The sequence below is a fragment of the Emydura macquarii genome, unplaced genomic scaffold (assembly GCF_026122565.2).
Source record: "Emydura macquarii macquarii isolate MOO-44397 ecotype Brisbane River unplaced genomic scaffold, CSIRO-AGI_Emac_v2 contig_1551, whole genome shotgun sequence".
Taxonomy (NCBI): domain Eukaryota; kingdom Metazoa; phylum Chordata; order Testudines; family Chelidae; genus Emydura; species Emydura macquarii.
The window spans coordinates 9938401-9950594 of NW_027131688.1; the positions used below are offsets into that span (position 1 = coordinate 9938401).

General features: G+C 44.6%; 1 protein-coding gene across 11 annotated transcripts in view; it reads left to right on the forward strand.

Annotated features, from left to right (window-relative positions):
• The window catches only part of KTN1 (kinectin 1), a 105416-nt gene that overhangs the window by 71387 nt on the left and 21835 nt on the right, over positions 1 to 12194 (forward strand). For all 11 annotated transcript variants that reach the window (XM_067554833.1, XM_067554828.1, XM_067554827.1 and 8 more), the window contains exons 22-32: positions 567 to 604; positions 1388 to 1478; positions 1631 to 1699; positions 4486 to 4523; positions 5193 to 5283; positions 5380 to 5457; positions 7414 to 7451; positions 8984 to 9074; positions 9177 to 9245; positions 9698 to 9735; positions 11151 to 11241. In XM_067554833.1, coding sequence (XP_067410934.1) covers positions 567 to 604; positions 1388 to 1478; positions 1631 to 1699; positions 4486 to 4523; positions 5193 to 5283; positions 5380 to 5457; positions 7414 to 7451; positions 8984 to 9074; positions 9177 to 9245; positions 9698 to 9735; positions 11151 to 11241 — 732 coding nt within the window. The remainder of the gene's footprint in view (positions 1 to 566; positions 605 to 1387; positions 1479 to 1630; positions 1700 to 4485; positions 4524 to 5192; positions 5284 to 5379; positions 5458 to 7413; positions 7452 to 8983; positions 9075 to 9176; positions 9246 to 9697; positions 9736 to 11150; positions 11242 to 12194) is intronic.

Genomic DNA, 12194 nt, shown 5'->3' on the forward strand with positions numbered 1-12194 from the left:
TTGCACTGGGAATGCTATGTCTGTGACCTGCAAAATGCATGGGTGACCGTCAGGGTCTGAGAGCACCAGCCAGAGGTTTCGAGTCCACTGTCTGTTTGGTCTGTGTTTGTAGAGTGGCTAGCGTAATGGGGTCCTGGTCCATGACTAGGGCTTGTAAACGCTATGGTAATTCCAATGCCTTAATGGTATGTCTTGACCATTGTTAAAGAAGCAGTGGCTGGGCTTTAGCTCAGGAAGCATTGCCTGTTTCAATAGCTCATCTTGAACCTTTTTCTTTTGGGGAAGGTTATTCTGGAGTGCGCTGCAATAACTTTGATGGGTTTTGTAACGAAGTCGACATTAGTCCACTAGGAACCTCCTGAGACCACCAGTTCATTTCATAGAAGCCATCATATGATGATAACTTTGGGCCACTACAAGCCCAATCCAAATTCAAACCCGAGTCCTTGGAGCTGGCAAAGCTTTGTCTCCCTGCACTCTCCACCCCATACCCCTCCCCGTTGCCACCCCTAGTCCATTTCTTTGAACTCGTCAGTCTCTCTAAACTCAATCTTTGTTTTGCTCAGCTTTCTTTCGAATCAATGGTGGAAGAACTTCAGAAAGTGTAAGTAGTGTTTTCTGAACCTGTTACCCCTCTGACCTACACCTTCTCCCTAGTTTTCAACTCCTCTTCGCTATGGTCAGGTGTCTTTTGCCTCTCCTGAACATGCCATTTTAATCAGGAGACCAAAGTTGGCACGGCTGTATGAGCTCCATGCAACACATGACACTAAACTAATGCTTCTGAAAATCTAGTAATAGATCTACACTAAATAGTCTAGGAGACAGGAGTTGTCTGAAGTTAGGACCCACATTAGCTTTGCTGACCCAGGCCTTACAGTTCTAGGCCTATCCTTGGTCACTAGATGCTGGACTGTTAGATTATTGGCTGGTTCTCTTGACTATATCTGAAAGGGGAGGGGGTTTGTATTTCTTGCATTTAAAAGTTAAGAAAAACAAAAATACAGCAGTAAATACTTTGCTGAAGCACGTTTGCCAGAACTTGAAATCTGAAGGTAGGCAGGCAGCATGTAACTAAAGTTACAGATTCAACTAGATACGTACCAACTGTGCACAGAGCTCGTTTGTGCAGAAGGAAGCTTGTAATACATTACCCTATCCTCCTCCTTCCACTACCTTGGGTGTGTGAATCATACCTACTTCTGTTGGTTTAAAAGTGGATTGTAAGCTCCTTGGGGCAGAGACTGTTACTGATGTGCAGATAGACTGCACCTAGCGTAGTGGGGCCTGGCCAGGGATCCTTAGGACTATCGTGATGTTAATAATAATGACGCTCCTTACGCTAGTTCAACTAGCTTCTGATGTCTCCTTTCTGTCCTATGCTAAGAATCCATGAGAAGGATGGAAAGATAAAATCAGTGGAAGAGCTCCTACAGGCTGAAGTCCTAAAAGTTGCGAACAAGGAGAAAACTGTTCAGGTACCTATCAATCATGTTGTTGCCATTCTGTGTCTTTGCCATTAACTTCCATTTATTTGTTCTTGCATTGCATTTTGTAGTAATAAACTTGTAGACTCCATTTTGTGGTGGTGTCTCCATTGTCCAATCCTGTCTGTTTTGTCATTGAAAAGGCTTTGGCACAGGAAATAGAGACTCTGAAAGAAGAAGTAGGAAATTCTCAGCTTGAGATGGAAAAACAGGTAAAATTCCTTAGAGCCAGAAGTATGAGGCAGCCTTGCAATGGATGCTTTGCTTACTAGCATATCTGCTCTAGTACCTCAGCTGTTTTACTGGGGACTGTTGCTGGATGAGGCCTGGTTTTGTATGGGGAAGCTAGTTATAGGCAAGGCCCTTCATTTCTGGTTTTTATTTTGTTTAAAATTTCCTGGGAGTTTCAGGGTTTATTATAAAAATTAAAAAATGGGTGAAAACTGTGGAAAAATTAACTTCACAGTTCTCTGAATAAATATGGGGGTTAATATTGGGGAGTCAGGAGGACAGGAAAAAAAACAATGAATAGAAAAAAGTCTGAGTACTTCTGACACGACTCCGGCTCCCCGCTCCAGCAGGAGAGATGGCTGCTTGGTAGCTAGGTGGCCCAGGTTATCAAGCTGCCGTATCTCCTTCTGAAGGGGGCTCCTTCTGAAGGGGGCCTCATTTTACCCTTTTTGCATGTGGGCCTGCTCTGGAAGCAGAGATGGTGGATCAGTTACCTGAGCTGCCCAGGTACTGGGCTGCCATCTCCTGGAGTAGGGAAAACGAGTTCCCGGTGTTCTCCCTGAGTCCACCCTGGTTACTGAGATGCCATCTTTCCTTCCAGAGCAAGGAATCAGGTCTGGGGAGTTCTGGCACTTCTTCAATTAGGACTCGAGCACTAATATACATATATACACGCACGTGTGTATCTTCCACCACATGGCCTTACTTTAACAGACAGCCTTGCATTAGCACTTCAATTAATTTATTATTAACTTAAACACATCCTCCTAATGTAACGTATTGCATTTCTTAACATAATCAGTCTCTTCATGTTCTTTAGTGGTCCAAACTTCAGGTGAAATTAAAAAAAACCCAAAAAACCAAAAAACTTTTGTGTAAAACCTGGGAATTTTTTGGTAAAAACCTCTTCAAACCAAAACTGACTGTCTTGGTTATAGGGTACAAAACTATATGGTTTTAGGGTACAAAACAATCTAACAGACATTTTCCACAGTGACCCCATAACAGATGCTCAGAGTTCTGTGCTCGCTGGTGTGAGAATGGCGAGAACTCCTGTTGCCCAGAACTCTGAACAATTAGTTCCAGCAGTTACTTACCTTCGTTTAATAGAGCCATGGCACCCTCTAGTGCCTCCAGTGGTTCTGTTCCCTTCTGACTGCAAACCGGGAAGGAGTTTCCTCTTGTTGTCCTACTTCAGCTGCTCTACCAGCTCGAAGCTACTGTGTCAAAAGGGTTCTTGCCCAAACCTTCCTCTTGTCAAATCATATCCTTCCCCTCTAAAGCCAGAGGGTCTGTGCTCTCTGCATTTCTGTTCTCCAGGGAGGCGTGCTAGCCATTCTCTTCCCTTAGTCAGCAGTTGAAAGCAAGTCTTTGCAGAGTGAGTTTTCACTCCATCTACTGGAAGCAAAGAGGCAAAAAAGTCAGATTTCATAGTTTCTAGTGTCCCAAACAATGGGACTCCTGTTCCCTTTAGGAGATCATTTTACAGGCAGCCTGATCCATCTTGCTCTCAGGCAGTCGCTTGATACTTTGCCTGTACTTTAATTTACTTGATTTCACCCCATTGTTCTTAGTTATACCTCGAAGCACTACCCCTACTCTCCTCCCTCCTTGGTGCTCACACCCTTCAAATATGTAGAGGGTGTTTGTCATTTTAGGCAAAGTTGTACACAGTTTTTCTGTCCAATCTTTTCCCCTAAAGCAATCCCTTCTGGTCTTGATGATCGCTCAGATAGCGTGCCCGGAATTGCACACCGTGTGCAGCTGCAGTCTCCTGAGAGCCGCATAGAACACCTGCTCCTTGAAGTGCTACTCCAGGCGGCGATAGCTGTGCTCCAGCAGCCCTCCGCTTCCATTAGCAGTGCATTGTGGGAGACTTTGTGGAGTGTTAGCAGAGCGCTAGTGGAACCCTTTCGGCTAGTCTGTCCACACTAGCACCAAAACGACTGACCTCTCCCCACTGCTCAGCTCTGATGCTCTAAACAGTCACTAGTTCCCTGGTAAACTGTTTGACGCATGTGCAGGTATGGACATGAAGTGTTCTTATCGTGGAACAAACATTGCTTAGCATGATGCATTTCTCTGCTGTAGACAAGGCTTGGGAAGTAATTCAGATTCTAAGGCAGCACTGGAGCAGGGTACCATCTACTGGAGTTGATGGGCTTTGTGCCGTTGTGATTCCTCCCAGGTCTCTTGCTAAGAGCATGGACCATAGACTAGTAGCCTGCTGCTTTAAATAGAATTCAAAAGAAAAAATCCCAGGTAAACTTCGTGTTCTCTTCATCCACCCACAAAAATTAAATACTCTCTATGGCATCCTCCTTTGAAGAGAGACTTGGAGGCATTGTCAGTCTGGAAATCCTATTTAAAAATCTCTTGTGTTAAGATCTAAATTATTAAGAGATCATCTGTTTTGAGCTTCACTCAGGGTGGGTAGTGACACAAAATAGACGTCTTTTGTCTCAGTGTTTGTTTACCTCTGGTTCTCATACGCTGGCCCAGTGCTGGAGTGCTTCTCTTTGACACTGCCGGGGATATGCTGAATCATCATTTAAAGGGTGTAAACGATAACGTTCAGTTTTGTAATTCTTCCCCACAGACCTGCCTTCTGGGCTTAAACGATCAGTGTCCCTTTGAACAATCCCTAATGGCCTTGTCTTCCCAAACTGTTTTTAATATTGTCTGTTTACTTCCCTGTACATACTGGATTTTGATGTGGATAGTCCAATCTTATGGGAGTGATTTAAATACCGAATGTTGTCTCTAGGTATCGATCGCTTCACAAGTCAAGGATCTTCAGACTCTGTAAGTACTGCTGCCAACAGAAGTATCTAATCTGTTCCATGGTACCCTTCTTCAGTTTCATGCTCAAATTTCTGTTATGAAGATTTTAGCTTTTCTGGGATCCTTTCTGTGGTCTGTGTGAAACGAGGTGGTAATTTTAGTGGGTGAGCATCCTTGTTACAAATGCCATGGATTATTTGCTGAAATAGCTGAGCAGGTTGTCAGGTGTTCAGTGGGCATAGAGACCCATTTATTTTTCAGGTGATACATCCAGGTCAGAGTTGAGAAACGTTGGCAGAGCAATGTGGGAAGCTTACACTGCTATTCTGTTTGTACGTATGTGGAGAAATAAGACTTAAATCTCCACGGCTGTTAGTTCAGCCCCTTTCCTGGAGGGAGGGAAAATACCTTTAGATAAGAGAAGATGTGTATGGAATCCCTGCAATGTATATTAGTGCAGAATTTCAGTCCACTTTGATTTAATGCGCTGTAGCTTTGATCAAGTGCACCTTCGAGCTCCCAGCTAAAGTGGAGTGAAATGGAAGTGTTCATACTCCTCTTCAGTATGGCATAAACTGCAGTGGGAGCCTTTGATCACGCAGCCTGCTCTTGTTTGTGATGCACTCATTGGAAAGCTGAAGTGTTTTTTTTTCAGATGGATAAAACACTTTTTTGTGCATAATGGTACAGGTTGAAGGGGAAGGAAGAACAGATGAAAACTATGGAGGCCTTGTTGGAAGAGAAGGAGAAGGATGTTGCTAAGAAAGGAGAATGGTTGCAGGTACGTATTTTTAGTATCCAGTGAAGTGTCTGATGCAATAATTATGAATACAGAATTTACATGGACACTTAAATCTTCTTCTTTTTGTATCCAAAGGGTCAACAAGATACAATTGCCTGCTTGACTGGTAAAGTTCAGGAGCTAGAACAACAGAACTTGGCACAGCTACAGCAGGTATGGATTCCAGAGCAGAATGGTCTGGCAGTGTCTTTGGCTTTTGGTACAGGCCCATACCATCCCCGTGTGTCCCTTGTGACCTGGTATGGCATTGTGGGTGCCCCGTGCCCCAATAGGGACAGTAACAGGTTCACTTTCACAGCCCAGGGCAAGGAGGAGCCAAAACAGCATGTCTCCTTTTACTAAGGTTTCAGGACTGAAGCAAGCTAACTTAGTCTACAAAACAGAGTCTCTTATTAGGTTAGTTTCCAAGGGCCTGAGAAGAACAGCCATCTCTCTGCAGCCTGCCTGGCTTCTAATTCTAACAGAATCATAGAGTTGGAAGGGACCTCAGGAGGTCATCTAGTCCAACCCCCTGCTCAGAGCAGGACTAACCTCAGCTAAATAATCCCAGCGAGGGTTTTGTCAAGCCACAGCTTAAAAACCTGTAAAGATGGAGATTCCACCACCTCCCTAGGTAATCCATTCCAGTGCTTCACCATCCTCCTAGTGAAAAAGTTTTTCCTAATGTCCAACCTAGACCTCCCCCTGCAACTTGAGACCGTTGCTCCTTGTTCTGTCATCTGCCACCACTGAGAACAGCCTAACTCCATCCTCCCTGGAACCCCCTTTCAGGTAGTTAAAGGCTGCTATCAAGTCCCCCCTCATTCTTCTCTTCTGCAGACTAAACAAGCCTAGTTCCCTCAGCCTCTCCTCATAAGTCTTGTGCTCCAGCCCCCTCGTCATTTTTGTTGCCCTCCACTGGACTCTCTCCAACTTCTCCACATGCCCCTTTCTCTTGTTCAACTTCCTGTTCCTGTTTAAATAGCCCAGCCCTAGGGTGAAGCAAGGTCTCCTTGATTGCACTCCAATGGGGCCCTTAAAGGGGTAATATACTCCTTCACACTTCTGAACTGGACAATTGCTTTTTGCTTCTACCCATGGCCCGTTTGAAAGGACTGGCCCTGGTTTAATTTAGGGTGTGATTTTAAACCTATTTAGGGCTTGTATACACTGGAAAGTTAAAGTGCAATATCTATTCTGGAGTAACTCCATATGTAGAGAAGCAGTGCAAAAGGCTGTGTAGACATGCTTATTTTGGTTTGGAATGGCTTCTCGTGGTTTAGCTTGAATTAATTAAGACAAGGCTAAAGTTGCAAAAGTAGCAAATATGGAGGGGGTTTCTTACACTCAGGCAGAAAACCAACGATGGTGGTAGCAGTGGTCTGGACCCTTTGAAGATTGTGGACTTTATCACAATTATCTACTTCTTGGCACCTCAGGGCTGAGCTACATAACGTGCACTTCTTACAGCTATGTTTGCAGACCGCCTGCCTTTAGGTGTCTCAGACTGATTTCAGTGTGACATCTATGCTCTGTCTTGCATCTCCCTCCTGTGTGCACCTAAAGCTCTGGCCTGGAATCTCTGAGTGCTTCTCCCTTTTGATTTATGCCAGAAGTTGTTGGCTGAGATGTTTGCTCTTCTTTCTATGGGATGCCAAAGGGCAGGCAGGCAGCACAATCTCAGGATTTTGTGCTGAAATTTGCAGACTCTGCAGTGCTGAAATTGGGCTCATTTTTCTGAGGGCAAGAGGTGATGCCTTACACACTTTCTGTGTCTGTCTTAAGTTGGTCCTGTAGCCGGGGAGGGATTTATCCCATTGGTGGGTGGAGGTGGTAGCGGCTGCTTGCGTTAGATCTGTGTCATTTGGCATCTGTTCTGTGTTTGATTTGTTTAAATTTGGTGTTCTGCAGTTTTGGAGCAATACAACTTTTTAAACTCAATTGGTCTTCCCTAGAAAAGTGACACTTCATCTTCTAGTTCCCTTTGTGGAAGCGCTTTAAGGTCGTCTGATGATAAGCGCTGTAGAAGATCTAGGTATAACTATTCTGCCCCATGTAACTGTTCACTCTTAAACTGAAGGTGTTCACTGTGCTATCAGGCTGGGTCTGAATGTCTCCGTTATTTGTTAGGTATCTGCTGTGTCGCACGTCCAGGATCTGGAGAGCTTGTAAGTATGCCTAGCAGTAGCTTCTCAAGTGTCCTCTCCTACGCCTGCTGGTTTCTGTGCTGTGATTTATCTTAAATTGAAATGCGTGTGAGTTCACTGCGGGAGTTTTTATCTGCTTTGCTGTGATAAGCTTTAGTGCTGATGGAAGCTCACCAGCCAAGGTAACTGCCGGCCTGACTAAATACGAGTGCGCATAGACAGAGCAAAAGGAAGTGATCATGGAAGCTCCTTTAATTTCACTGGCTAGTAGCTAGTATGTGTTCAGCACTCTAGATGTTCTGTTCTCTCCCCATCTACCTCGACATTAAGTATAGGTTTGACAAAGTGGCCAGGTCTATACAGCATCAAAGGGTACGTCTACATAGCCCATGGAGCCAGCCTTCAAACCTGGTTTACAGGCTTGGATTTGTGCTAGCAGGCTAAAAATAGCTGTGTAAACAGCTCTTAAGTTGGACCTCGGGGTCTGAGACCCACCCCACTCCCCAGGCTTCTGAGTCTGAAGTGCAGCATCTACACAGCTATATGAGCCCAAATCTGTTGACCCAGGCTAAGGCCTGCTACTGAGGGCTTTGTAGAAGTACCCACTCAGGCAGCAAGTAGATAAACAGCAAGAGATACTGATGGCTAATTTACCTCCATACGACTCCTGAAGCACCCGGCACTCCAGCACTTGATTTGCAAAGAAACATTGACACATTTTCCACTGTCATTTTGGTTTCATGCTAACTATTTGTCTGACAACTCTGTCTGACGTGAAGATAAAGGATGGGTGCATGTATTCGGTGTTTCAAAAGGGGGTCGCTTTAAAAGCCCCTAGGTTCAGATAGCTTAGTGTGCTGTCCAGAGAGACAAGTGATAGATTCTGATGCCAGAAGGAAACCCTGTGAACATCTGGTCTGCCTGACTGCATAACGCAGGCCATATTGACCGTGATGAAGAATCCACCACAATGCTTGGTATTGTCCCACATCCGTTGAGCCCAGTCAGAGAGATGGAATCACCTTCCCCAATTATGAAACATTGTCCCTCGCCCTGTGTCTCAGGTGAGATTCTGGTTACTTGAGGGCCAAACCTGGGTTTTCCAGTTGAAATGACAGAAGCCGGGTTTAATTCTTCTAGGGAGCCAGCTGGTGGATGGGTTACGGGGATTTGTAACCTTTGTCCTGTTTCTGTTTGAATGTTATGTAGGTTGATAATGACTCAATGAATTTGCTGTTTGGTGACCTGTGAAATAACTCGGTACCTTCAGGCCAGTTTTTAGTGGGCCGGTGCTTGCAATATTGCAGCTGGTGCTATTTGTTTCTTTCTTGGCACAGAGGTCACGGATTGTATGTGTGCGGAGCCCACTTTGTGCTGTGGTGGTCCCTCCAGATTGACCTTGCTCGGCAGCCGTTTGTCATGTATATGCTGTAAATGCACAGGCTTAATTTCTTGATTGTTGTGAAGCCAGCACCCCCTAGAGCATCAGACTCTTATCCCGAGTGATATTTATTTTTTAATCAAAGCACTTTCTGGTTTCCTGAACTTCACAGATTGAAGGAGAAGGAAGAACAGATGAAGATGATGGAGGCTGTGTTAGAAGAAAGGGGGAGAGAAATGACAAACCAAGGAAAACAGTTACAGGTGAGTTGTTAATGGGAAATAAGCATTCTAGGCAATAGTGTCTTGGGTGATAAACAGGAGTGCCTGAGTGTGAAGATAATGTCGTATCCTCTCTCTATATAGGTGGCACAAGAAGAAAATGAATTATTTAAAGTGGAAATCCAAGAATTAAAGCAAGAGAACTGTAAACAGGTACAGCTCCTGCTTTGACTTTGATAACTGACGTTGATGGGCTCGTTGCTGAGAGTATCCAGAGCAGGTTTATCCCCATTCTTTATCAGCTATATCGATCCTGGAACAATTTAAAGACCTGTTAGACGTTTCCCTAACTTAAGACTGTTTTCCAGTTGCTGAGTACCTGGTCCCTCTGTCGCTACCCTCCCCCTTATTTTGTTGGCCTGCATCCCTGCTGCTGTCTGGTTTATCCCACCACATTGCTCCCTTGTTTCACATTTCCTACCCTTCAGGCCACATGCCATGGTCACCAACCTTCTGGCCAAAGAAAACTGGGCAGGATTCCCTTGGAGGCTGTTAATGCTGCTGCTTAATCTGGCAGGGAGTGCTGGTGAGCAAAGCAAAGCACCTCACAGCACTCCCAGCTACTGTTTTTAATCTGGTTTAAGACATTTCTGATCTATTTGTAGGCATCTCGGGCTGTCCGAACTGAAGAGCTGCTGCAAATGTAAGTATTGCTAGTCATTGTTTTAATGCATGTGACTTCCATTACTGCACTCAAAACTCGTACCTGATACAAACCAAGTGCTTTTCAAAAGCATCAGGCATGTGAGTGAGAAATGACCAGTAATAAATTAGGTGTCTGATAAATGGGGGCTTCACAGATACAATTCTGAATCGCAGTCCTTAGCCCAAGTGTTTTGCAAACCCTGAATCTCTCATATTGTGTGTTCAGGGCACAGTGGAAGCAACATATTTCTTAGAGTTTAAAATTAAATATGCTCCAGGTTAATGGGTTAACCTTACACATCTGGTGGCTGAGATTAAAATTCATTTAAGGTTCCAAGCAAAGTGAATTTTTAGATCTCTGCTTCCCAGTGAATTGTTGTGCATGTCATGAAACCGCCTGTATGGCTTAAATATCCTCTCGAGGAACAGCTCAGGAATGACAGGGTGTTACAAGCTAGAAGTGAAGCATGTTGAAAGAACCATGCAAAAGGTTATGCAGCCCTTGCTTACAGTGTGCATAATGGTCTTTTGCTCTCGCTCTCATGCATTAAGAAGTGCCAATTTTTTCTCTCTGCTTGGTTTACAATCACTTAAATACTGCTGAATACCTTGCACTGGGCTCTGCAGACCTAGGCAGACATGCTTCCTTCTCCACAGAGCCTGCAATCTAAAATAGGATGTCAGTTTGTTGCAGAAGGGGAGGAAGTAGATAACTGCGGGTGAGCAATTAAAAGGATTTCTGGAAGAAATGGGTTTTGAGGAGTGATTTGTAGAAAGGTGTCTGGCAGGCAATGAGAGAGGGGTGCTGGCCCAAAGACGTGTGTGTGTGTGTGTGTGTGTGTGTGTGTTGTGTGTGTGTGTGTGTGTGTGTGTGTGTGTATGGGGGGTGGAACTAAGATGAGCAGTAAGGCAAAAGCATTGGGAGCAAGAGCAAAGATGTGCACGGTTACGTAAGACCTTTCAGATGAAGACTAGGTGTTTGAAATTGAGTGTTTTTGTTCAGAGAGTAGTGCATGATCATGACTCTGTGCAAGATAGGGTGGATCTCTAAAAATGCCCTGTTTTGTACACTGGTCACTGTCTGAAACAGGATATTGCACTAGCTGGACCATTGGCCTGACCCAGTATGGCTGCTGTTGTGTTCTTAGTTAATAGCGACCTGCTTTACCATCTAAAAGGTAGAGAATGCTTCTGTGGGCATGATGCCAAACGGCTTATTACACCAGTGTGGGCAAAGAGCCTTCGTTGCAGCAGCGTGTGGGCCACAAACCAGTAGAAAGCAAGTGTGTTGTCAAGTCGATGAGCACAGGTTACATTAATTTGCCTTCACTACAAGCGGAGTGGGAGAAAACCTCTTAAGTAGTTTGCATGTGAAGATTTCCAAACTTGTGTGTGACTGTTCTGCCCATTCAGTATTGCAGGGAAAGAGACAGAAATCACCAGTCTCCGAAATGACCTAGGCCAGCTGCAAAACGCTGTTGAGCAACAGAGGAAAAAGAACAATGTAAGTAAATCCTTCAAAAACTCCAGGGTCTTTCTGTGTGCACAAAACTAAACCTTGTACAATATTGTGCTGCCATGAAAACAACCCCTGTTCTTTAGCCCGGTACCAGGCTGTGTGCTCACTTAAACTCCTTTTGTTTCTGTCTTGGGAGCAGCTACCCTAAGAATCCCTTAGTTTGCCAAACACTTGAGTTGTGTTATTCGATCTCTCTACATTCTCTTAATCACTGAGGAAGGTGAAATTGCTGGAGATCAAGATCTAATGGCATTTTCATAAACTTAAGTTCAGCGTGGTTAACTGTACACTCAAACTTAGACTCTCACGGGGGAAAATTGGGGGGCAAAGACTTGCCTTTGCGTGGACAGCACAGAAAGACGATACTTTCAGGACTCAAATCTGGCTTCCCCCACTTCTAAAAATTTCTAATCCCAGTTCTTCCAGTGAGAGGTGAAGGGCAGCAAGGATTCATTCTACTGCAGCCATTGGTGGCGTTCCAATTGTCAGACGGTGGGTGAAACAAAGTGATATTCGCACTCCTCTCTTTCTGCTCATTAACCTACTGCATTGCTTCCGCAACATGCATAATCTGTGCCAGACTGGAGAACGGGGATCTGAATCCCGTGCTGGCATGGGAGAAGGATGCTGTGGGTGTTTTAATAGGAGAAAATGAATACATAAACATTGACAAACCCCAACAGATCAAAGCTATTTATAAAGCAAAACGGCATGTAAGAATCAATGATGCACATCTGTCAAGAAACTTCTGGCTGCCTGATGTAGAGGGGACACCTATAATACAAGAAAATCCTAAAAAGAGAACTTGCTAGCTGTCTATGGTGAGCGGCACCGAATCAAAACCAGAAATGGTGGGGAGTTGACCAGTGAACATGTGTTCTCAGACTAGTTAGTGTTGGAAAGTAAATTGATCTTGTAGAGCTGGGCTCGTTCTATGG